Below are 25,646 nucleotides of genomic sequence, written 5' to 3'. Positions count from 1 at the left end.
GATGGGAGTAGTAGTAGGACCACCATAAAGTACAGTGGAGAATGGATTGTATTGTTATGAAAACATTTATTTATATTTTAAAATATTATTAATTAAAAAATCACATGGACCCCTTTGCCATTTTTTATATTGTTGGTTACATTTTCACATCCCTGCCCGCTACAAAAATTATTCCCTGATAGAAAAAAATAAAATAAAATTGCTATAAAAAAGAAAAAAAATTCCATCCCTACTGCATCATTTTTTTTAAAATGGTAACCTACAAAATGTAATCAAAAAAAGGTAACTCCATCCCTTTTTAGATCGCTAAAGTAAAAAAAAAAGAATAAAAATCACCAGTAAAAACCTCAGTGTTAAAACCAACATGCTAAAGTCTCAACATGCTGCGATTTTCAAAAACTGACAAGGAGCAGGAAAACGCCAAAGAGGGGTGAAAAAAATCAAAAGAAAAGCCAAAGAGGAGTTTTCAAAAGATTGAACTTGTACTCTGATATGTAGGTGTGGGGCAAAAGGGGTTGTCTAGACAGGAATAGGGGTGGGGCAGAGGTGGGGCCAGGGGTAGAGTCTTGCTGGGGGCCCTTGCTTTATTTGGTCCTAGGGCCCTGAGTGGTGTCAGTCCGCCCCTGCATAGAGTTATGGTCTCAAGATACAATGAACGGTCATCCTGGAACCAATTCATATTGTATCTTAAAACGTACCTCTCAGATCCCACAAAAAACAAACAAACCGCTAAACTCTTATGTTACTCGGTACCTAATCCTGATCATGCACATATATGTACATTTTTATGTTTCTAACATCCATATTTCACAAAAAAATTGCCTATTAGCTCACTGTCCATTTCATTCTGTCTTGTGGAGGGGGCGTGTCCTTCTCTTGCCTGCACTGTGCATGACTCAGCTTTGTTGTTCACTCTGCTCACTCACTCCTTGAGCCTGGCAGTCCTTCTCTGTAACTCCTTTTTCTCTGGATTTATGCTATACACATACACACAATGATTATTTGGGATTGCCTGTACTCTACCACCAAAGACAATATGATGAGCATTTAACTTAAATCTTCCTATGCCATTCATGTGTGTCATCCTTAGGCAGTCCTGTAATGCTGGAACTTGTAGTTTTGTAATAGTTGGATGTACAGTGTTTGGATAACTCTTTTTTGCCGCAGTGTTGCCTTCAGCTGTGTGCCTACAGCTTTTGCGAAACTACACCTCCGAGCATGCCCATACATCATATGGCTGTCCAGGCATGCTTGGAGTTGTAGTTTTGCCACAGCTGGAGGCACCAGATTGATAAATCTCTGTGTTACAGCAGTGTTGCGGCAGGCTGTGTTCCTCCTGCAGCCTTGTCCATTAGCCAATTCTTGTCTATGACCATTGGACAAGCTGATGCTGCTGTGGGACTCATCAGTGTCCTAGAAGGTATGGGGACACCTAGTGGAGTGATTTTCAAAGGCAGTTTTCTATAATAAAATGAGAACATTTTTTAAAGAATTATATTAGAAAAACTATCTTGCTGCCAAGATGTACAACATATAAAAAGTTTTTATATCAGAGAGTGCCCGCTAGCCTGCTAATAAGGAGAGAGAAATCCTAAAAGAAATAAAAAAATGATTTACCTTGATTCCCTTTGAATTGAAAGTAAATAGTTAATATTAGTTGTCACATGCAGGAAGTTCATGACCTGGAGCTTTTTTGTAATGTTTTTTCCTTGTTAATTGTTAGACATTGATGAGCGCTGTGTATGCAAAAGTGGAAGATGCAATTCCATTTGCATTGAATATGGTAGAGCTGTCATGTGACTAGATCCCAAAAATAGAGGAAGAAGACATGACTGCACATCCATAACTTTTACTATGATCTTGTAACATGTGACTAGATCCAGCACACCCTGGATTGCAATAGCTTCCTCCTGTCAGAGCTACTTTTTCCTGTTAAGGGATTTGCTTAGGCTTTTCCTGCCCCAAAAAGAAGAATCTTTGGAGTCAGGGGTGTAACTAAAAGGGGGTGCAGAGGTAGCAGTCGCACCAGGGCCCTGGTGCCTAAGGGGGCACCATGGCACATCTGCCCCATAAGAGACCAGTAGAATAAATGGCACATAGTGCCCTGCTGCAGATTTTGCACAGGGGCCCAGAAGCTTCAACTTACGCCTCTGTGCAGGGTAAAACAAATTTACTGTTAAAGGAGTACTCCGGAGCAACTACTCCTTGCTCCGTCCTGCCCGGGCTGCAAAAAAAATGAAAATAAACCATCACTCACCTTCCTGGGTTCCCACGGAGCGCCACTACAGCTGATCGGTCCTCCGGTCCATCTTCTTCATACTTCTGTGTGAATGAAGCGTCACATGGCACTCAGACTATTATGGGCCGAGGCAGAAAATCGTGGCGGCCGGCGATAGGCTGAGCGCCATGTGATGCTTGGTTCACACGGAAGTATGAAGAAGATGGACCGGAGGACCGATCAGCTGTAGTGGCGTTCCGTGGGAACCCAGAAAGGTGAGTGATGGTTTATTTTCTTTTTTTTTTTGCAGCCCGGGCAGGACGGAGCAGGAGTAGTCTGCTCCAGAGTACTCCTTTAACAGTAATCCTATTTACAGATAATTGGGAGTCCCGATGGTCCCGATAATGGGGAGTAATTGTCCTGTTCTTGGGATCAGTGGATTCCCAGTTGTTAAATGTTTAGTGACCTCATAGAGAAAAAATGGTGGTCCACACTGTTTATTCTGGTAACAATTTTTTCCCTGTTCTTGGTAAGCTGGGGTCCCAGTGGTTGGCCTCCTACTGATGCATGCTACCCTATGGGTGGGGGCTCCCCTGTTCACTGCTCTTGTACTAACATGTAAAATGTATTTTGGTAATATTGTGTGCCCCTGTTCTGTATATTTTTTCAGTGATTTAAGTTATTCATAGTCTTATTCTACAGGTCCTGATAGCCGAAATAAGTGTTAAAGAAGTCATTGTAACCTATGTATCAAGATAAAGGTATAAATCCAACCACTGAAAAGGATGTGGTATCAAGTGCAAGTTTTATGGCAGTGCCGAGGGAAGGGTGTAATGCAGAACTGATGAAACCATAACCTTATGTCTTATTGTGTAACAAATGGGAACTGTGGTAGGATTTTCTAAGAATGTGTCACACCTCTTTCTAACCGAAAAAATAGGAGAGTGCAATACAAGAGATTCCTCAGAATGCTATAAAAAGGATCAGTCAAACTTCTTCTGAATTGTAGCTGTGTTCAAAGAAAGTTGTGTCATATCTTACATCTTAGTTTCCCAACCTCCTAAATGGCAGAGGCTCTTGTTGTGTTACATGGTGGCACTCTTCAGTGGTAGATCTTTTATTTAAAACTCTAGGATACGTAGGTGCCCTGTTTACCGAGAGGGCCCTACATCCGGTTTACCACATAAGGGAGTACTATTTACCTTTATCTCTCTATATACAGTCATGGCCGTAATGTTGGCACCCCTGAAATTTTTCAAGAAAGTTATGTATTTCTCACAGAAAAGGATTGCAGTAACACACGTTTTGCTGTACACATTTTTATTCCCTTTGTGTGTATTGGACATAAATAAAAAAAAAAGGAAGGAAAAAAGAAAATTGAACATGATGTCACAAGAAACTCCAAAAATGGTCTGGACAAAATTATTGGCACCCTTTCAAAATTGTGGAAAAATAAGATTGTTTCAAGCATGTGATGCTCCTTTAAACTCACCCGGGGCAATTAACAGGTGTGGGCAATATAAAAATCACACCTGAAAGCAGATAAAATGGAGAAAAGTTCACCTGGTCTTTGCATTGTGTGTCTGTGTGTGCCACACTAAGCATGGACAACAGAAAGAGAAGAAGAAAACAGTCTGAGGACCAAAATTGTGGAAAAATATTAACAATCTCAAGGTTACAAGTCCATCTCCAGAGATCTAGATTTGCCTTTGTCCACAGTGCACAACATTACCAAGAAGTTTGCAACCCATGGCATTGTAGCTAATCTCCCTGGGTCATCCCTGTGGATGGAAGAGAAAAATTGATGAAAGGTGTCAACGCAGGGTAGTCCGGATGGTGGATAAGCAGCCCCAAACAAGTTCCAAAGATATTCAAGCTGTCCTGCAGGCTCAGGGAGCATCAGTGTCAGCGCAAACTATCCGTCAACATTTAAATGAAATGAAACACTATGGCAGGAGACCCAGGAGGACCCCACTGCTGACACAGACAAAAAAAAGGAAGACTACATTATGCCAAAATGAACTTGAGTAAGCCTAAATCCTTCTGGGAAAATGTCTTGTGGAAAGATGAGACCAAGATAGAGCTTTTTGGTAAAGCACATCATTCTACTGTTTACAGAAAACAGAATGAGGCCTACAAAGAAAAGAACACAGTAACTACAGTGAAATATGGTGGAGGTTCAATGATGTTTTGGGGTTGTTTTGCTGCCTCTGGCACTGGGTGCCTTGAATGTGTGCAAGGCATCATGAAATCTGAGGATTACCAACGAATTTTGGGTCGCACTGTACAGCCCAGTGTCAGAAAGCTGGGTTTGCGTCAGAGATTTTGGGTCTTCCAGCAGGACAAGGACCCCAAATATACGTTAAAAAGCACCCAGAAATGGATGGCAACAAAGTGCTGGAGAGTTCGGAAGTGGCCAGAAATGAGTCCAGATCTAAATCCCATTGAACACCTGTGGAGAGATCTTAAAATTGCTGTTGGGAAAAGGCACCCTTCCAATAAGAGAGACCTGAAGCAGTTTGCAAAGGAAGAGTGGTCCAACATTCCGGCTGAGAGGTGTAAGAAGCTTATTGATGGTTATAGCAAGTTATTTTTTACAAAGGGTGTGCAACCAAATATTAAGTTAAGGGTGCCAATAATTTTGTCCAGACCATTTTTGGAGTTTGGTGTGACATTATGTCCAATTTGCTTTTTTTCCTCACTTTTTTGGTTTAGTTCCAACACACACAAAGAGAATAAACATGTGTATAGCAAAACATGTGTTACTAGTTAATTTTCTTGAAAATTTTCAGGGGTGCAAACATTTACGGCCATGACTGTACATAGTTACATAGTTGATTAAGTTGAAAAAAAAGTCCATCAATTTCAACACATTGGCCCTCATTTACTAAGGGTGGATTGTAGGTTTCTTTGTGGGTTTTAATTCCCTACAATTCTTTTTCCACAGTATTTACTAAGGTTTCCCTACATTTTCCACTTTTCCCTACACTTTGCTTTTTTGACACATGCTCTGATCTGTCTAGTTTTCCTCAGCTCAAATCCACCACATTTTATGTGGAAACCTTAGTAAATATGTTGGGGTTTTGTGAAAATGTCGGGAACACGGCCCTTTTCTGAGACCACGCCCCCTTTCCCAGCGGCCACTCCCCTTTTCGGGGGTTTCTTAGCAAAATGGAGAGTTAGTCAGGTTTTTTCAATTCTGGCGCAAATTCTGGCTCAAAATCTGCGACAAATTTTGTGACAGATTCTGGCGCACAACCGGACAAAACATGTCGGGTTTGCAATAGTAAATGAGGGCCATTGAGTATAATGGCACTCACCAAAAGTACTGTGCAAACAATTTACGTTTATTTAAGTGCATGTCCATACGGGTATACTGGCCAGCATGTTCACGAGTATAACATGTTTTTATGGCCTTAAACGAAGATTGTTTGCACAGTACTTTGGGTGAGTGCCATCTACTTTCTTCTATGCTATGGCTATGGACTTTATGTATGCTGCTTAGCTACTGGTTTCAGCACCCCAGAAAAACTGTGCAATATTTAAAATTTTCTAGTGACTAATACCTGCTGTGGAAGACAAAAGTCAGTGGTCCAAATATGGCAAAATAAAATAAATAAAATCCTTGGACCAACACCCTGTCTTCAGAAATCTAGAAGCCATAACTTGTAATATAAAATTTTTCATGAAAGACATCCAGACCCGTCTTGAACTTGTTTAATGAATCAACCATCACAACATCATGTGGAAGAGATTCCATAGTCTCACTGCTCTTACAGTAAAAAATCATCTTCCCTCTAGATGTAGAGTAGAGATGTAAGTTACAGTGATTCGATTAGTCACAAACTTCTCAGCGTTTGCTGACTTTAGCCTGCATAAATTAGTTCAGCTTTCAGGTGCTCCGGAGCACCTGAAAGCTGAACTAATTTATGCAGGATAAAGTCAGTAACTGCCGAGCCGAGAAGTTTGTGACGAATCAAATCACTGTAACTTCGCTCATCTCTAACGTAGAGGATGCCCCTTGTCATGGTTATCAGCCTAAGTATAAGTAGATCAATAGAAAGATCTCTTTATTGTTCATTCATATATTTGTTTATTGTGATTATATCGTTTTAACGAAGTGCTGTTTCAAATCTAAATATCTCCAATGTTGATAATCTGTCTTGGTACTGGAATTCACCCATTCCTTTATTACTTTGGTTGCCCTCCTCTGCATGTGGTCCTGTTCAGTTTTGTCCTTATATTTAGGTGACCAATATTGTACACAATACTCCATGTACAGTTCAGACCAAAAGTTTGGACACACCTTCTCATTCAGAGTTTTCTTTATTTTCATGACTATGAAAATTGTAGATTCACACTGAAGGCATCAAAACTATGAATTAACACATGTGGAATTATATATATAACAAAAAAGTGTGAACATATGTCATATTCTAGGTTCTAGCCACCTTTTGCTTTGATTACTGCTTTGCACACTCTTGGCATTCTCTTCAAGAGGTAGTCACCTGAAATGGTCTTCCAACAGTCTTGAAGGAGTTCCCAGAGATGCTTAGCACTTGTTGGCCCTTTTTGCCTTCACTCTGCGGTCCAGCTCACCCCAAACCATCTCGATTGGGTTCAGGTCTGGTGACTGTGGAGGCCAGGTCATCTGGCGCAGCACCCCATCACTCTCCTTCTTGGTCCAGTAGCCCTTACACAGCCTGGAGGTGTGTTTGGGGTCATTGTCCTGTTGAAAAATAAATGATGGTCCAACTAAACGCAAACCGGATGGAATAGCATACCGCTGCAAGATGCTGTGGTAGCCATGCTGGTTCAGTATGCCTTCAATTTTGAATAAATCCCCAACAGTGTCACCAGCAAAGCCCCACCACACCATCTCACCTCCTCCTCCACACCAGCACACTGTGAAGTGAAAACCATTTCAGGTGACTGCCTCTTGAATCTCAAAAAAGAAAATGCCAAGAGTGTGCAAAGCAGTAATCAAAGCAAAAGGTGGCTACTTTGAAGAACCTAGAATATGACATATTTTCAGTTGTTTCACACTTTTTTTGTTATGTATATAATTCCACATTAATTCATAGTTTTAATGCCTTCAATCTGAATCTACAATTTTCATAGTCATGACAATAAAGAAAACTCTGAATGAGAAGGTGTGTCCAAACTTTTGGTCTGTACTGTATGATCTGACTAAAACAAGCAGAGTGCCATAGTATTTACAGTAGTTACTGAGTTGGATCATAAGGGTGCATTCACACGCATTGTGTTCTTACGGTCACCGGATACCATGGTTTTCAGCCCGGCCAGAAAACCAGATACGGGGGGAAAATGAGCCGAGCGGTGTAACTATCTGACTCTGGTCGGCTCATTGAAATGAATGAGAGGGGGTCCAGGTCCGGCTGGGATACGAGAGCGCCCAGTTTTACAGAAAACTTAGTGTGAATGCACTCTAACTCCGGTTTACACAACGGCAGCCAGACAGTCACAGAGGCAGCCAGCTGGTTGGTTCAGGGGAGAAAGAGGCAGCGGCATATTCTTCTCGCTCCTATCTGGTGGGGGTCACGTCGCCACATAACCGGGGTTTCTTTCCTAAACAGCAACTTCAGCAGTGATTTTGCCTGATAATTAAGAGAATGAGGGGGACCTGGAGGTGAGTGAGCTGCAAGCCGCACGCAGCACGTCACCTACCAAGGAGCCGCAGTTTGGCCTCCCCTGGTTTATAACGTTGATTACTGACCTTCTTCTTATTTTCATAGGATTTACAGAAAGCTGTGATGATATTGTGGACTGTTCCGAGTCTCCAGGTAAGCTATACTGTAACTGATTTAAAGGGGAACTCTGGTACATAAGTTCACATCCCCAATTGACAGGATAGGAGATAAATGTCTCATTGCGTGGGGGGGTCTGACCACTGGGACCCCCCATGATCTCCTGCCCAGCACCTGGCTCTCATGATGCACGGAGCAGCGTCGGCTCCATATACTGTCAACGCCTGCACAAAGCAGTTGCCGACGCCCCCTTCATGTATCTCTATGGAAAAGCCGAAGATACACGGGCAAGATATATACAGATACATGGAGGGGGCATGTCACCAACTGCTTCGTTCTTTTGTGATCTGTACTACCTTTAGGCCCTGTCAGGTTGAGACCCTCAGTGACCTCGGGGCTCCCCTGCAAGGTCTAACCCTGTTGTTCCATAATGTTGTGTATATCCCTTTAATACCTAGACAGCATCCTAATGTATAGGTAGTACAAAGGACCTGTGGGAGGTCTCAAGGACCTGTGTAAGTCTGTCACATGTTATGTTATGCAGTCACATGGTTTGTTGTCACATGTTCTCCCAGAGAGCACCAGCTTAACCTATGACCCACAGCTTGACCAATGGGCTTTAGTCCAGCCCCCCACTATATAAAGGGGCGGCCATTACAATTCACTCTCTTGTACAATCAGTCTTTACTGAGACAGCAACCACCAGAGATCAGTATCTGGAAGACCCCAAAAACTAAAGTCATTCCAGTATGTCTCAAGTCTATGTCTGCTGTCACTGAAACTAGTCAAGTCCTGCACATAGTCAAGTCCAATCTCGAGTCAAGTTAATTACAAGTATATTGTTCCAGCAAGCTGCGAGGTCCTTCTGGGTCCTGGACACCTCTCTGGGAAATCTGGCCTTGGCTGTGAAGATAATTCCATCTGTCTTATACTCAGTAAAGCCTCCATTTGACCATAACTGGTTGTGGACTCTCATTTCAATACTAGCAACTGGGATAGTGGAGAAATAGAGCGTGTGGTGTTCCGGAACCCTAAAACCACACTGGCGTCACGAACACTAGGAGTTAACAACATCTTGCCCCCGGGGGTAAATACCATCTGAACCTACCACTCACACTGCTACACTTGTGATCTCACCACACTGTGGTCGACAATAATCCATGCACAGAGCGGAGATCGCTCCGTGCATTGAAAGAACCAGGGTGCTGGGCAGGAGATCGCAGGGGTCCCAGCTGTCAGACCCACTGCGATCAGACACTTATTCCCTTTCCTGTGAATTGTAACTTATATACCAGAGTGCCTATTTAACTGTCAGAAGTTCACTGATCTATTCTGTATTGCCTATGATGGCTGTGATACACAGAAGCCATGTCCTAACAAATATTATGTATAATGGTTATTAAAGCTATATAGTGTTTTTAATCAATAATCCATTATGTAGTAACCAGATTTCAATGATTTTCATATTTTTTATTTCTTTATGGGTTATCTTTTTTTACAAAAGTGCAGTTGAGCTGTTACAAATAGCATCTCTTAATCAGCAGGAACAGTCCTGTCCTTAATTACATGGACAATGTGTAATACTTACTATTGCCTGTGTTGGCGCTGCAAGATTAGATAGATTCCCCTACAAATTACAGTTAAAGTGGTATTCCAGGAAAAAACTTTTTTTTTTATATCAACTGGCTCCAGAAAGTTAAACAGATTTGTAAATTACTTCTATTAAAAAATCTTAATCCTTTCAATAATTATCAGCTGCTGAAGTTGAATTGTTGTTTTCTGTCTGGAAACAGTGCTCTCTGCTGACATCTCTGCTTGTCTCGGGAACTGCACAGAGTAGAAGAGGTTTGCTATGGGGATTTGCTTCTAAACTGAGCGGTTCCTGAGACAGGTGTCATCAAAGAGCACTTAGACAGAAAACAACAACTCAACTTCAGAAGCTCATAAGTAATGAAAGGATTAAGATTTTTTAATAGAAGTAATTTACAAATCTGGAGCCAGATTTAGCCAGAAATAACTTTCTGGAGCCAGGTGATATATAAAGAAAAAGTTTTTTCCTGTATAACCCCTTTAATTGTTGCCGGAAGGGGGACACTTTGTGGTCATGTTTTTCATATTATTCTTAAAGGGGTACTCCGGCGCTAAACATCTTATCCCCTATCAAAAGGATAGGGGATAAGATGTTAGATCACGGGGATCCCGCCGCTGGGGACGGAGGAGGTGTGACATCCACCACGGCACCTCCCATAGACTTACATTGAGGGGGCGGGGCGTGAAGTCATGAGGGGCTGAGCAGTGACGTCACGATACTCCGTCCCCTGCACCGCCCGTCATCAGCCACAGAGTGACCCTCGCTCTGTGCAGCTGAAAAATGGGGGTGCTGCAGGAGAGATTGTGGGGGTCCCCAGTGGGGGGTTCCCCAAGATATAACATCCTATCCCCTTTCCTTTTGATAGGGGTACGATGTTTAGCGCTGGATTACCCCTGTAAGGGACCATTCTAAAAAGTAGGGATTGTCCATAGCAGACAACTCCTTTCGAAGTTACTTTAGAAGTAAATGTAAATATATTGATGGATATGTAGAGGGGGGGGGGGAGTTGTTACTATTCCTTTTTATAAAGATGAAGAGTAGGTAAAAGGACTAAAAACATAATGTGCTGTCACAATAACTTTATATTACATCAAATTGCCACAAAAATACACACGTACAGTGTGCATTATTGAGGTGCAGGATTTGAAGCTACAGATTTGAATGTAATCTAAATGACTAAACACAGCTTCAAATCTGTATCTTCAAATCATGCACATCAAATGTGTGCAGGATACTGTAAATGTGAATACACCTTTAGGGTAGGGTCACACGTGCCGCATTTTGTTTCGTATTTGCTGCTGCATATTTTCCTACCAACTGACTTCAATTTGTAGGAAAATACGCAGCAGCAAATACGCAGCAAAATACGGCACGTGTGACCCTACCCTCAAGGTTCAGCTAAAATGTTTAATTCCCAGCAGTCTACAGACAACCTGAAGTTATAAGGGAAATCACAGGCACAAAATACTGATGAACAGTCACTCACCTACTATTCAATAAGGGGGGCTTGATATTACGATTGCATACAGACAAGGCTTCTATGGTGGTGCCAGGTGCACAGTTATCATGTGACATGCCAGCTATAAGTCTACTGGTTGTGCCCATAGCATTAGATTGATAAGGCTACCCAGTGCCTTCTAAATACACCCTATAAAATACTACCACCCCATCCTCCCACAGTGTCATATAGTGTCTGTAGACTGCTGGAAACTGGTATATTTAACTTGCTCGTGTATCAGTATCGTTGCTTTCTCTGTAAAATGTCACTTGACTTCACACCCCAGTGTAGAGACAGAAAAATGGTGTGAGATAGGAATGTATACAAGATCTAACAGATACTGTACACAACTGCATGATCGGAGAGAACGACTAGTCTTTATGTTTCCAAAAATAAAGTACAAAAATGGAAACCCTGACACCCACAAGACTCAAGAAACCGATAATTATTTGTCTTAGTGGTCTGTCACTGTAAGGGAAGGTTGTAGGAACCAATATAGAACGATGTCTCATGTGTAAAGATAAACAAGATAATCATTAAAACCAGAAAAGATATTTGACACATAAGGTCAAATGAACGGTCTGAAGGTCTTTTCTGTATGTGCAGGTCTGTAGGTTCAAGTATATGCAAGAGAACAAAACTAAATTGTAGGCAGTATACTCAAGTCATAGGGTAGATGCCATCTACAGCTTAAATAATGAATAAATAGTAAAGAAAAAAATAAGTCCTGTCTGTGTATGAGAGGGGTTGTCTGTGATAAGGCAACTTCTCTTATACACAAACAGTAGTTTTTACTATTTATCCACTATTTAAAGTATATTTGCTGTTTCTAAAGATTTTTAAAAACCTGCATGGTTTGTTAGATTAACCCCTCAGAGTGGTAGCAATGTGATTTTGGGCTCTCACTGTTGTTATTTAGTCCATGAGAGTCCCCTCCATGGTGCACATTTCTCTCCATTTTAGAGGAAAGAGGCAGAGCACACACATGGGGCTTCCTTCCCCTTCTTTCTCTGGCCAATCACAGAACAGCCCATTCTCCTCTTTGCTACATAATAATATAGTGAAAGCTGCTGAAAGTGCACTGAACCAGCTGGGGGATGACTTACACAGTGTACTACTAGAGACAGCATGGGGGGGGGGGAGAAGGGTTACACTATAAACTGAGCTGCTGCTGCTGCTGAGAAGCCAAGGGAAGGGGGAGAGGGAGACGCACAACAGCACTGTGGACAAACAGCAGTAGGTACACTGTAGGTAGGTACACTGCTTTGAGCATTATGGCTCATAAGAGATTAGAGGGAAGCCTTGATTCACCTTTCTGGATCATCTTTAGTAGGTAGACTGGTTCAGCTTGCATGCACACAGTCCAGGCTTTCTTAAGCTCTCTCACATGCTTGCTCTCTTTCTTAAGCACTCTGTCTTCTGCACATAGCACATGGTAAGCCCTACCCCCACTTCCTGTAGTTTGTCCTGTTCTAGCTGTTCCTAGAGATAGATTTCTCCTAACAACAGACAGTGAGCAGTAGTTTGCAGATTAGTTTGCAGTGGCCAAGACCTGTGGTTGTTTTTCAGGGATAAAAAGTCAGTTTTGGTAAATGAACTCATTTACAAATATGTTATGTATCAAAAAGGCTATAAAATAGAGTGACTTTGTTTGAAAAGATAGCGACCACTTAAGCTGTAGATGGAATTTAATTTTAAACAGAACCACCACAGTTTCTAAGACCACCAGTAAGCAGCTCATTTTGATTGTGGAAACATGCAGCTGGCATTGCACATAGTGTTAAAGGTCCCCAAATACAAAAAAAAAACAGACTTTTTTGGGACCAGCTGACTGAAGTGTATAGGGGCCTGCCGTCTCCTCCTGAACAGATGCTGTTGGGGCAAGAAAGATGAGGCATGTTGGATTTCAGCTGCCGGACGCTTTTGTATTTGTGGAAATGAGCAGCCAGAGTTATCTGGCAGTGGCTTATATCTCCTCTCTTTTTCCAGAACACATGTACACTTCTCTTTAGGCAGGTGGTCTAGATCAAGAGGTTGTTTTTTTTCAACAGCTCCTTTTGTATAAAAAAAAAAAAAAAAAAAAACCATGACAGATGGGCTTGAGACCAGAACTCATTGTATAGAGCACACAGGCAGCAGAACTCTCTAGTTCAGTTTCCCAACCAATACACCACCAGCTGTTGCAAAACAAGGTGTATGAGCGCATGAAAGTGGTTACCCATTTGATGAATACGTTGTACAGATATTCTTCCTCCTCCTCTCTGGTGGATCCTATAAAGACAATGGTGTTGGTTTGGTCGATGGTCTCAGCTCGCTTTCCGCAGCCGGCGATTTCTCTCAGGGCACCCCTGTGGGGTAACCCAAATTTGGCACACCTTGAGGCGTTGGAGGCGGCTGGCTTTTGGAGCTCACATGGAGTCAAATTTGCTATGCACCTGTTTGAATAGGAATTATTTCCGTCCTTTTCTGTTATGCAGACTCGCTTTAATGTCCCTCGGAATGCCTATTTTAGGTATATCCAACTGTGACATGTGATCCAGGCATAGTTTGGCTCCCTGGATGTGGCTCCTGCCTTTATTGATGTTGAGTTGTTGCTGGGTACTTTCGACCTCGCCAAACCGCTTACGCAGGCATATGCACTATTACAATCTGTGGAGCCAGATCCCTTTGCCTTGGCTTATCCGAAATGGGCAGAAGATATTCCTGGTCTCTCGAAGGAGCAGTGAAAGGAGGTTGTGTTGTCCTATTATCCCACAGTAGTCAGTGCTCGTGATCTCCTTATCCAGTTTCGTCTTATCATTCGCTTGTATTATATGCCTGTCCGCTTGCTCCGTATGGGGATTTTTATCTTCTGATGTAATGTTCATAGGGGATCCCTTATGCATGCTGTGTTGGACTGCCCATGCGTGGTTCCCTTCTGTAGGGAAGTGCTGCAATTTTTAGCAGACCACCTGGAGTTTCCGTATGTCTATGCCCCCAAAGTATGTCTCCGTGGTGTTATCTATGGGCTGGTGTCTGGTTCGCATAGGCGACTCTTAGTACGATTTCTTCTTTTCTGTGCCCGTAAGGTAATCATCATTGCTTGGAAAGACACCACTACTCCCCCCTCTTTCCCGTTGGGTGGCCTTGGTTAACAAGTATGTTCCTCTGTATCGAGCCTTGTACATAAGTCGCGGTTGTCCGCAAAAGTTGGATAAGGTTTGGTTGCCTTGGTTACTGTTGGAGGCCTCAGCTGATACCCCGGGTCACAGACCTAGTAGGCCTGTCTATTGATGTTGTCGTGCCTGGTTTTTAACCCCTTAAGGACGCAGACCTTTTTCGCAATTCTGACCACCGTCACTTTACGAATTAATAACGCAAAAATGTTTTTTTATGACATATTCTACTTTATTTTGGTGGTAAATTTTCGGCATCACTTGCATCCTTTTTTGGTGAAAAATCCACAAATTTCATGAAAATTTTGAAAATTTAGCATTTTTCGAACTTTGAAGCTCTCTACTTGTAAGGAAAATGGATATTCCCAATACATTTTATTGTTATTCACAAATACAATATGTCCACTTTATGTTGGCATCATAAAATGGACATATTTTAGCTTTTTGAAAAAATTAGACGGCTTCAAAGTAGAGCAGCAATTTTAAAAAATTTCATGAAAATTGCTAAATCTGAAGGGACAGATGTTACAGAACTACAACTCCCAGCATGCCTTGGCAGTCCAGACATGCTGAGAGTTTTTGTTTAGCAACATCTGGAGGGCTACCGTTTGGGCACCACTGTAACAGTGGTCTCCAAACTGTGAACCTCCAGATGTTGCAGAACTACAACTCCCATGCTGGGAGTTGCAGTTTTGCCTTCCTAGTGGTTGCCACAGAAAAGATCACTTTACTTTTACTTTCAATCCCCCCCCCCCCCCCCCCCCCCCGCACCGTAGTTTCCCTACCTGAGCCAGGATCCAGCAGTCTCCAGCAAAGATTGGGGGTCCCCAGGCATCTTTTCCTCCAGGTACCGGCCTCCATCTTCTGTCCATGTTCCCCTCGACATCCAGGGGTGGGCAGAATGGGGGGGTTGCCCACCCCTGGATGTCGAGGGGAACATGGACAGAAGATGGAGTCCATTGGAGGTCCTGCTCTGCCATTGGTCAGAATCAGTTCTGACCAATGGCAGGGGAAAGGAGGAGATCACAGCACTGCGACCTCACTCCTAGCCCTCAGGAAGATCGGGGCTGTCCCTGACAGCTCCGATCGATCGTCGCTATTTTCCGGGTGATCGGGTCACCAGAGACCCAATCATCCCCGAAAAGCAGAAAATTGCATGTCTGAATTGACATGCGATTTTCTGCGATCGCTGACATGGGGGGGGTCTCAGGACCCCCCTGAGCGATGTGTCGGGATGCCTGCTGCATGATTTCAGCAGGCATTCCGGTCCAGCCCCAACCGGCTAGCGGCGAGAAACGGAATTCCCACGGGCATATGCATACGCCCCACGTCCTTAAGGACTCAGGATGCAAGGCGTATGCATATGCCCGGCGTCCTGAACAGGTTAAAGGGTTATTCCAGGAAAAAACTTTTTTTTTTTATATCAACTGGCTCCAGAAAGTTAAACAGATTTGTGAATTACTTCTATTAAAAAAATCTTAATCCTTTCAATAATTATCAGCTGCTGAATTTGAGTTGTTGTTTTCTGGCAACAGTCCTCTCTGCTGACATCTCTGCTTGTCTCAGGAACTGCACAGAGTAGAATAGGTTTTCTATGGGGATTTGCTTCTAAACTGGGCGTTTCCCGAGACACGTTTCATCAGAGAGCACTTAGATTGAAAAGAACAACTCAACTTCAGAAGCTCATAAGTACTGAAAGGATGAAGATTTTTTAATAGAAGTAATTTACAAATCTGTTTAACTTTCTAGAGTCAGTTGATATATATATATATATATATATATATATATATATATATATATATATATATAAAAAAGGTTTTTTCATGCATAACCCCTTTAATGTTGTCGAGAGGGGTGGGAGACGGGAGTCCCCGGGGTTGAGTGTGTGAGTGTCTGGGACACATAGCTCGAGTGATACGAGATTGAACGGTGGCAATTTGTTTTTCTCTCTTCCTATTCCCATGTTCACCTGATACCTGTTTTTGCTTCTAGTTGCTCCTGTGGGGCTCCTAGCTGTATTGTTTTGTTTTATTATGAAAATTGAATAAGTAAAAAGTTTTATTGAGTTGGATTACACTGCTTTTTTTACATCCATATTCTCCAAGAGGTCTTCATGGGCCAGCTTTATGTCAAAAGAACAATCTTACAACAGATGTTGATGAAACGTATCATATTTTGCTCAGAAAATGTTATGTGTATTATTTGTGAATGATATATCTTCTCATCTAAACAGACTGGAATCACGCGATCTTTTGTCAATCAGTTTTCAATGAAAAGGGCCGTTTCCTACATGTGAAATGTTCTTGGTTGCCATATGAATCTTCTGTATTATCGAAAAAAACAGGATACAAATTACATCAGGTGTGGTAAGTTGACTGAATGTTAGTCTCGTGCCACTTATGAATATATCAATAGAAATTGGAGGTGACAGGCACACTAAAATGTTAAACGGGTGTTTTAGGATTAGAAAAACAAAGCTGCTTTTCTCTAGAAACAGTGCCACTCTTGTCCTCTGTTTGTGCGCATTATTGCAGCTCAGTTCTATTGAAATAAATTGGAGCCAGGTTGAGGACAGGTGTGGTACTGTTTTTGGGAAAAAAACAACTATGGGGGAGATTTATCAAAACCTGTGCAGAGGAAAACTTGCCCAGTTGCCCACAGCAACCAATCAGCTTGCTGCTTTCATTTTTATGAAGGCCTGTGAAAAATGAAAGAAGCAATGTGATTGGTTGCTATGGGCAACTGGGCAAGTTTTCCTCTGCACAGGTTTTGATAAATCTCCCCCTATGTTTTTCTAATCCTGAATAGCCTCTTTAGCCTATGAGAATGCAGGTGGTCAAAAATTGAAATCTACTATATCCACTTTTGTAAGGTCTACTTAAATACTGTAAGATCACTGCATTAGAAATGGGTTGTACCATGTTTTTGGGTGATCATGGCTTGTACATGTCAGGGAAGAGATTTCACAAGCTGGTGAACATCCTCCATACTCAACTTAATGGGGTTCTACGCCCGTTACGATCCTTCTGTATAATGTATAGATGCGGCGGCCGCTCTTCTATGGTCCCTGTACTGACGTATATATACACCTATTCATATTTCCCGCAGAGAGTTGTGATTGGCCAGATGGTTCCAGACAATCACAACTCTTTGTGGGATATATGAATATGTGTATATATACATCAGTGCAGGGGACCATAGAAGAGCGGCTGGCCGCATCTATACATTATACAGGAGGATCACAGCGGGTGAGCTGTTCTTACCTGCAGGTACTACTACTCCCAACATGGAGCACACTCTGCTCCATGCTGGGAGCTGTAGTATCTGCATTAATAGACAGATCGCAGCGGGTGTAAGAAGTTACACTCGCTGCGATCTGTCTATTAATGCAGGTACTACAGCTCCCAGCATGGAGCAGAGTGTTCTCCATGTTGGGAGTAGTAGTACTTGCAGTGAAGGACACATCACAGCAGATATCACTACTGACACCCGCTGTGATCGTCCTGTCTAGAGATGAGCGAATTTACAGTAAATTCGATTCGTCACGAACTTCTCGGCTCGGCAGTTGATGACTTATCCTGCATAAATTAGTTCAGCTTTCATGTGCTCCCGTGGGCTGGAAAAGGTGGATAAAGTCCTAGGAGACTCTTTCCTAGGACTGTATCCACCTTTTCCAGCCCACCGGAGCACCTGAAAGCTGAACTAATTTATGCAGAATAAGTCATCAACTGCCGAGCCGAGAAGTTCGTGACGAATCGAATTTACTGTAAATTCGCTCATCTCTAGTCCTGTCTATAGCAATGATGGAGCGGCTGTATACAGTGCTCGCATCTCTCTGCACTATACTCCGGCCACTTATTCATTCATATTTCCCTCAGAGTGGTGATTGGCTGCAACCATCCGGCCAATCACAGCTCTGGGCGGAAAATATGAACGGCCAGTGATGTGGAAAGAACATCATCACTCAGAGTGCAGAGCAGAGATGCAAGCGCTGTATAGAGTCGCTCCGCATCTCTGCTATATTATGGATGATTGCATCGGGTATCAGACTGACACCCGGGGCGATATGACCATTAGTACAGGTACTACTACTCCCATCATGGATCAGTGTGTTACATTCTGGGAGTAGTAGTACTACTTAAAAAATGTAAAAAAAGAAAAAAATGAGAAAAAAAAGTTAAACACACACACTTTATAAAAAAATGTATTACAATTTTGTTATATTTTGTTATTTTTTTTTTTTAGTACCCAACTAATTTTGTACAAAAAACGCCAAAGGGGCCCAAAAAGGCAAATTCCACACAAAGGTAAAAACGCAAGAAAAACAGTGGAAGTTTTTCTGGCGTTTTTTTTTTCCAGTTTTTAAGCCAAAAAAAAACGCAGGGCAAAAATCTAGGGTAAATAAGTTTAAGTTAAATTACAGAAAATATCGGAGTGACATCATAGACTGGTTTATAAGGGTGAGAGCTTGATGGCAAGCCCCATACGAAAGCCTTGTCTGTAGTGAGACAGCCTCTCTAAACTTTTAGGTAAAATCACTAATGAACAGATGATACTGACACAAATCATGTATTCTTATTTTTTGTATTTTAAGGCCTGAACATCTTGACTGTCTAGTGACTGATACATACGACACCTCTATGATCCTCGAGAAGGACAAGCTTGAAACTGATTGGGTGACAACTATTTGGGTGTCCTATGAGATTTCTGATCAGCTTTGTGTGAAAACAAATAATTTCTCTATTTTACCAAAAGGTTAGTCTGTCAGATCAGGCAAAAAAAAAAAAAAAGCCTAATTTCTAAATGTAAAAATGTACAGTGTTACAAAAATTACAGCATTGCTACAGCTGGTAGTGGTGTCAAGGATGACCTGAGGTGAGGCATTAAAATGTGAGTGACTGCCGCTGTATACTGCTGATTGCCGGCACAAGGAATACACACCAGACAGAATGTTGGTATCATATCTCCTTCTCAGCATACTCGCTAAACAGCTGCCCCAAAGTAGTTCTGTTTAATTACACGGAAGTACATTGTTTTTACATTTGACAAAAAGGGAGGTTTAGTTATGACATCAAAATCATCTTGTTACATTTTGATTGGTTATTTGAGCTTTATCTCTGTATATATTAGCATAATTAATATTTTATTTCTTTCTTGGCCAAAGTTCATGTATGCGGCCCTCTCACTCTCATACTAGAAAATCCCAGATCTTTGCCCTTCTATACAATCTGTATCTTCCTCAAATGTTTTGTCTTCTAACGTCTCATCTTGGGCCTCCTGGCATCATTCCAAGGTTTCTGAGTTGCAAGCAGATAGCGAACTGGTTTATAGGTTAAGGGTAGTTTAACAAATATCTTTCTCCAGCATCAGCAATGGTATATTGGCATATTAGTATATTTTGATCAGTCATCAGAAACATAAGGGTCATCCTTGACAATGGCCATAACAAATCTCAAGTTTGCAGACAGAATTAAGGCTATGTTCACACGGCGGCATTCCGTTGTAATTTACTGTCTATTGTTTTTAATTAAATTCCGCAGGCCCATTCAAATTTTCCACATTCGGCAAAAATATAAGACCAGTCTTATATTTTGTGGAATTCCATGGCCGAATCCCATTGAAGTCAGTAAGACTTTGAATTTTAGCGGAATTCCAACACAATTCCAGCAGGAATTCCACAATTCCATTCAACAAGCTTTGTTTTGTGTGAATTTTCCCTGAAAATTCTGTGTGAACATAGCCTAAGCTGCAATTGTATCTAAATCCTAGAACCTGATGGTGCCATATGATCATTCTGCTACAGAAGAGAATATTATTTTCTTATCAGCTACTGAGGCATCTGAGCCTCCATAGGAGAACATGATTTGCATCCATTTAGAAGTGTGACTGCATTAGGAAAACAGTCCATGACAACCAGAGATATATTTAATATGTGATGTTTTATTCTAGTGAATTGTCAATTCCCAAATATCCAACATGCGATTCACTCAGGAAACTTCTTAAGATTTCATCTGGATAAGACTGGACAAGTGAGATATCGAGAAATCACATCGTCTCAGTGGCACACTGTAAGTGGTGAGAACAGTCATTTGGGGAGATTTATCAAAACCTTTCCAGAGGAAAAGTTACTGGGTTGCCCATAGCAACCAATCAGATCGCTTCTTTCATTTTTGAAAAAGTCTCTGAAAAATAAAAGAAGCGATCTGATTGGTTGCTATGGGCAACTCAGCAACTTTTCCTCTGGACAGGTTTTGATAAATCTCCTCCATTGTCTCCACGTACGTTCAGAATACTCATGGTGACAAAGTGATGGCACCCTGGAAGGGTATGAAATTGGTAAAATGGGTAAAACATGACTGCAAGATCAGACTACATAGGGGGAGATTTATCAAGACCTGTGCAAAGGAAAAGTTGTCCAGTTGCCCATAGCAACCAATCAGCTCGCTTCTTTCATTTTTAACAAGGCCTCTGCAAAATGAAAGAAGCGATCTGATTGGTTGCTATGGGCAACTGGGCAACTTTTCCTTTGCACAGGTTTTGATAAATCTCCCCTATAGGGATTATGGGGGAGATTTATCAAAACCTGTCCAGAGGAAAAGTTGCTGAGTTGCCCATAGCAACCAATCAGATCACTTCTTTCATTTTGCAAAGGCCTTGTTAAAAATGAAAGAAGCGATCTGATTGGTTGCTATGGGCAACTCAGCAACTTTTCTCTGGACAGGTTTTGATAGATCTCCCCCGTTGTACTTTCGATAAACAGCATCACATACATTGTTTATTTATTTATTTTTTTGGAGCACAAAAGAACTAAAAGGATACCCCGACTGGAAAACATTATTTTGGCCTTTTGCCACTATCCATAATATAAAAAAAAGTATAAAAATGCCAACAAAGTGACATAGCTGCTAGTAAAAGGGTATATGTCATCATATCAGCTGCGCATGCTTTTATTGTGCTGAAAAATATTTTTATGGGAGCACAAAGTGTCAAAGAGGCATGGCCAAGGGTCAGCTGTGACTTCAGGCCGCAATGTTGATCTGCAGCGATTCCCCACCCGCTCCCTGTTTGACAGACACATCGGGATTGACTGCCAGCGTGGAAATACCACGCATATCTTTATGTATCCAAATGTAGTCCAAATGACATTGCCCTCTTCTTGTGCACCGACCTCCCACAGCGCACGCTGAGCTATACTAGTGGCAGGGACCGGGCTCTAGAAATTGGGACACACGTGCAGTGAGTCTGCCAGGTTATGAGTCAGACTCACCGCGCATGCCCTGCAATCCACATTCACGATGCTTGTATGGTATTTTCACTGACGGACCACTGATCCCTAAGGGGGAGATATATTAAAATCTGTGTAAAGGAGGAGTGGTGGAGTTGCCCATAGCAACCGATCAGATCACTTCTTTCGTTTTGAAAAGGGCCTCTAAAAATTAAAGAAGCATTCTGATTGGTTGCTATGGGCAACTGGTTAACTTTTCTACACAGGTTTTGATAAATCTCCCTCCTATGTGCAGAATAATCCAGCAGTCTTGTTCTTCCAATTTTTTAGCCCCTTTACTAATGTCCCATAGCAGTGTTTCCTAACCAGGGTGCCTCCAGCTGTTGCAAAACTACAACTTCCAGTATGCCTGGACAGCCAACGGCTGTCCAGGCATGCTGGGAGTTGTAGTTTTGTAACAGCTGGAGGCACCCTGGTTGGTTGGTTGGGAAGGGTATGAAATTGGTAAAATGGGTAAGACATGACTGCAAGATCAGACTACATAGGGGGAGATTTATCAAGACCTGTGCAAAGGAAAAGATGTCCAGTTGCCCATAGCAACCAATCAGATCGCTTCTTTCATTTTTAACAAGGCCTCTGCAAAATGAAAGAAGCAATCTGATTGGTTGCTATGGGCAACTGGGCAACTTTTCCTTTGCACAGGTTTTGATAAATCTCCCCCATAGTGATTATGGGGGAGATTTATCAAAACCTGTCCAGAGGAAAAGTTGCTGAGTTGCCCATAGCAACCAATCAAATCGCTTCTTTCATTTTTAAAAAGACCTCTGAAAACTGAAGGAGCAATCTGATTGGTTGCTATGGGCAACTCAGCAACTTTTCCTCTGCAAAGGTTTTGATAAATCTCCCCGTATATGTTGTAAGCATAGGCCTGCAGGAGAGCTATATACACAACCAGCAGGGTATTTTTAATATTTGAATATTTTCAAAGTTGCTTCATTTTTATAGTAGATGGTGGTTGGAATGCTGTACATATATTTTAAAGGACACCGGTCATTTCTAAAAACCTTTGACCTATCATAGTGACATGTCATAAGTTTTGATCAGTGGGGGTCTAGGTGCTTAGACCCCATCGGTCACTAAAACGAAGGAAAAGAAAGTCAGCTCCAAAAAAGAGCCAATTGTATGACATAAAGATTCATAGAAAGGCTGTACACTGCATGCCCGGCTCTCTGAAGCACGTATTTTTGCCCTTATGCTTTAGTGATCAATGAAAATCTAAGCACTTAGATCCCCACTGATCAACACCCGTGTCACCATTAGGGTAGGGTCACATGTAACAGATCCGCAGCGTATTTTACACTGCGAATCCACCAATGTCCGACCCTAGAGTGTGTGTCCTGTAGTGCCTGCTCATAGCAGCATCTGGCGCTACAAGCAGACACTCAGAACCTGCGTGTCGCCACACACATGCACAGTGTACTGAGACATCGCAGCTGCTCTCGGCCAAGCTCAGTGCAATGTCTGTGAGTTCACGGAGCATGCGCGCAGCGACTCACAGGTCCATGTGTGTCTGCTCGTAGCGTCGGATTGCTGCTATGAGCAGGCACACGATAGGATCAGTCATCGTGGATCCACAACGTAAAATACACTGCAGATCCGTTACGTGTGACCCTAGTGTGAAGGGTAAGTTCACATGGTAGGAAAATGTGCAAAATGTCCTCTTGGGAAACACGAGCAGACATTCCACACATTTGAAAGTCCGGCAGGCACAAGAACCGCTGAAAACCGCTGAAATCCGCAGAAAGAATTAACAAGTCTATTCTATGTGCGGATGCCGGAATCGGGATTTCCACAGCAGAAGCATCTGCCACAGAAATTCCACCGTGTGCACAGTGGTGGAATTCTGCACGGATATTCCACCATGTGAACATAGCCTTCAGGTATGTTCACATGCTGGAAATTCCGCAATTCTGCAAATTTCATTCAGCAAAGCTGGCGGATAGTGATGAGCGGCATTGGCCATATTCGAATTCGCAATATTTCGCGAATATATAGCCGAAAAATTCGTCCTGTATTCATGAATTTTGCATATTCATTATATTCGCATATTCGCGTATTCGAGGAAGAAAACAGTGAGGGGGTGGGCAACTTTACTATTGGTTGCTAGGGATGTTGTTGATAACCTCTGATAAGTGTATTTGCATCATTCTAATTGGCCCACAAGTGAAAAGAAGACATATGCGAATATGCAGAAAAAAAGTGAATATTTGTAATTTCGAATATATAGCGAATATATTCGCAATATTCGTGAATTTGCGATAAAAATTCGAAATGCGAATATTTGTGCCCCAACACTACTGGCGGAACACAGTCTATGGGGGAGAATTATCAAAACCTGTGTAGAGGAACAGAGAATTCCACTGAGATTCAAACCCCATTGATTTCAAAGGGATTCCGTTGCAGAATTCCACAAACTATAAGACTGATCTTATATTTCTGGGAATGTGGAAAGCTGACTTTCAATGGGATTTCGCTGTCCCGTTCAGACAACAGAATTTTCAAAATTACGAATTTCTAAAATGATTCTGCATAATTCCACACAGAAATTCTGCCCTGTGAACATACTCTTACATATCAAAAGTTTTTAAAAATGGTAGGTCCCCTTTATGTCAGTCTTCATCATTTTCCCCTATGTTAAGATGTACAACAGCTGGATAAAATGAATTATTAAACGCCTTTGTTCTCTTGTGACAGATCCTAATTAAATGATTCCAGAACAACACACATTGACTAATAATTGAAATATAATGACATTAATGAAGAATGATACATAAAAAATTTTTTTTTTCCTGTAAACAGATCAATGTAACAAACATGTCAGCTAATATATCACTGCCAGGAACACTGTTACCAGAGTCATATGTTATGCAGCAAAGATGTTTCAATGAGTTTTGTTTTCATTGCAAATGGGAAACTGAGACAATAGTTCCACATGGTAAGGACTTCTCTCTCATTTTGCATATAAGATTAGTTTAACATGCTTTATAGTAGAATGTCAATTTATTAGTATCAGGGGTTCACATATGATAGCTGAAAGGATTATCCAGCCTCTTTGAGAAAGCAACTAGTGGTAGGCAATGGGAAGGGAGAATAAAAAAAAAAAAAAAAAAAAAAAAAAATTTACCCCTTTGCTCGCTCCCAGTCCAGCACCACCACTTCCGACAGAAGTGTCCTGATGATGTCCCTGTACAGTAAGCACAGGACTCTGCTGCCAATCACTGACAGAACAAGGGCATGTGACCATTGAGGTCAGTGATTGGCTGCAGAGTCCTGTGCTCAGTGTACACTTTCAGAAGTGGCGGCGCTGGACTGGGAGCGAGCAGAGGGGCAAGTATGGGTTGTTTCTATTCCTGTCGTTGTCTACCACTGGGTCATTTTGTCAAAGGGGCTGTAAAACCACTTTAAAGAGGTTGAAAAAAAGAAACATTTTTTTTTACTAGAAACTGCATAACTCTTGTCCATGGGTTAAGTGTCTTATTACAAGTCAGCCCTGTTTACTTTAAGAAGCTGATTTACCAGACACAACCCATGGACAGAATTGGAACTGTTCCTGAAAAAGTTGATCCTCTGTCTTTTTGTATTATCAAGTGCTAATTAAGACTGTGACCTGTATAAGTATTGCAGAATTTAAATATTGGTAATGGCTGCCTTGGATAGCTGTCAGTCGAATGCTTGTTGGCCAATGGCTATTCTCAATGGGTAGTAAAGAATAGGTTACTTTCAGCCAACTCCTGCAGTTGCTTATCTCTTGAGATAAAAAAAAAAAAAGTCTATAATGGAAGAAAGAAGGGTCGAGCATGTTGGATTTCCACATGCCCAATCCTTCTTTCCCCAACACCTTCTGTTAGCAGAAAGTATGGACACCTGCATACACATTTAATAGTCAGCCAGTCCTGCTGATATTGGTTAGGCTGACATTTATCTAATATATAAGTGCACCTTAGATGCAGGTTTATGTAAAACTGAAGTCTTTTTACAATTAATGGAATTTTTTTTAACCTGTTTGCTTTGGTTATTCATTTTAGAATTATTAGGAGCCCCAGATATCATGGTCACCACTGAAAAGTTATCGCCAGGCAAACAAAGACTTATTCTTGAGTGGAAGGTAGTAAGAGTCCTTTGATTTCTATG

At 41.8% G+C, this 25,646-nt stretch overlaps 1 protein-coding gene across 1 annotated transcript in view; it reads left to right on the top strand.

Moving 5' to 3' along the window:
• LOC130274270 (uncharacterized) overlaps positions 1-25,646 on the top strand; it is a 99,204-nt gene that overhangs the window by 31,807 nt on the left and 41,751 nt on the right. The window contains exons 4-9 of the mRNA XM_056522427.1: positions 7,975-8,022; positions 16,464-16,596; positions 18,825-18,985; positions 20,180-20,298; positions 24,315-24,450; positions 25,541-25,620. Of these exons, the coding sequence (XP_056378402.1) occupies positions 7,975-8,022; positions 16,464-16,596; positions 18,825-18,985; positions 20,180-20,298; positions 24,315-24,450; positions 25,541-25,620 (677 nt within the window). The remainder of the gene's footprint in view (positions 1-7,974; positions 8,023-16,463; positions 16,597-18,824; positions 18,986-20,179; positions 20,299-24,314; positions 24,451-25,540; positions 25,621-25,646) is intronic.

Source organism: Hyla sarda, chromosome 1, assembly GCF_029499605.1.
Source record: "Hyla sarda isolate aHylSar1 chromosome 1, aHylSar1.hap1, whole genome shotgun sequence".
Taxonomy (NCBI): domain Eukaryota; kingdom Metazoa; phylum Chordata; class Amphibia; order Anura; family Hylidae; genus Hyla; species Hyla sarda.
The sequence above is the reverse complement of the archived record's forward strand: the minus strand, read 5'-3'. Positions and strand labels throughout refer to the sequence as shown.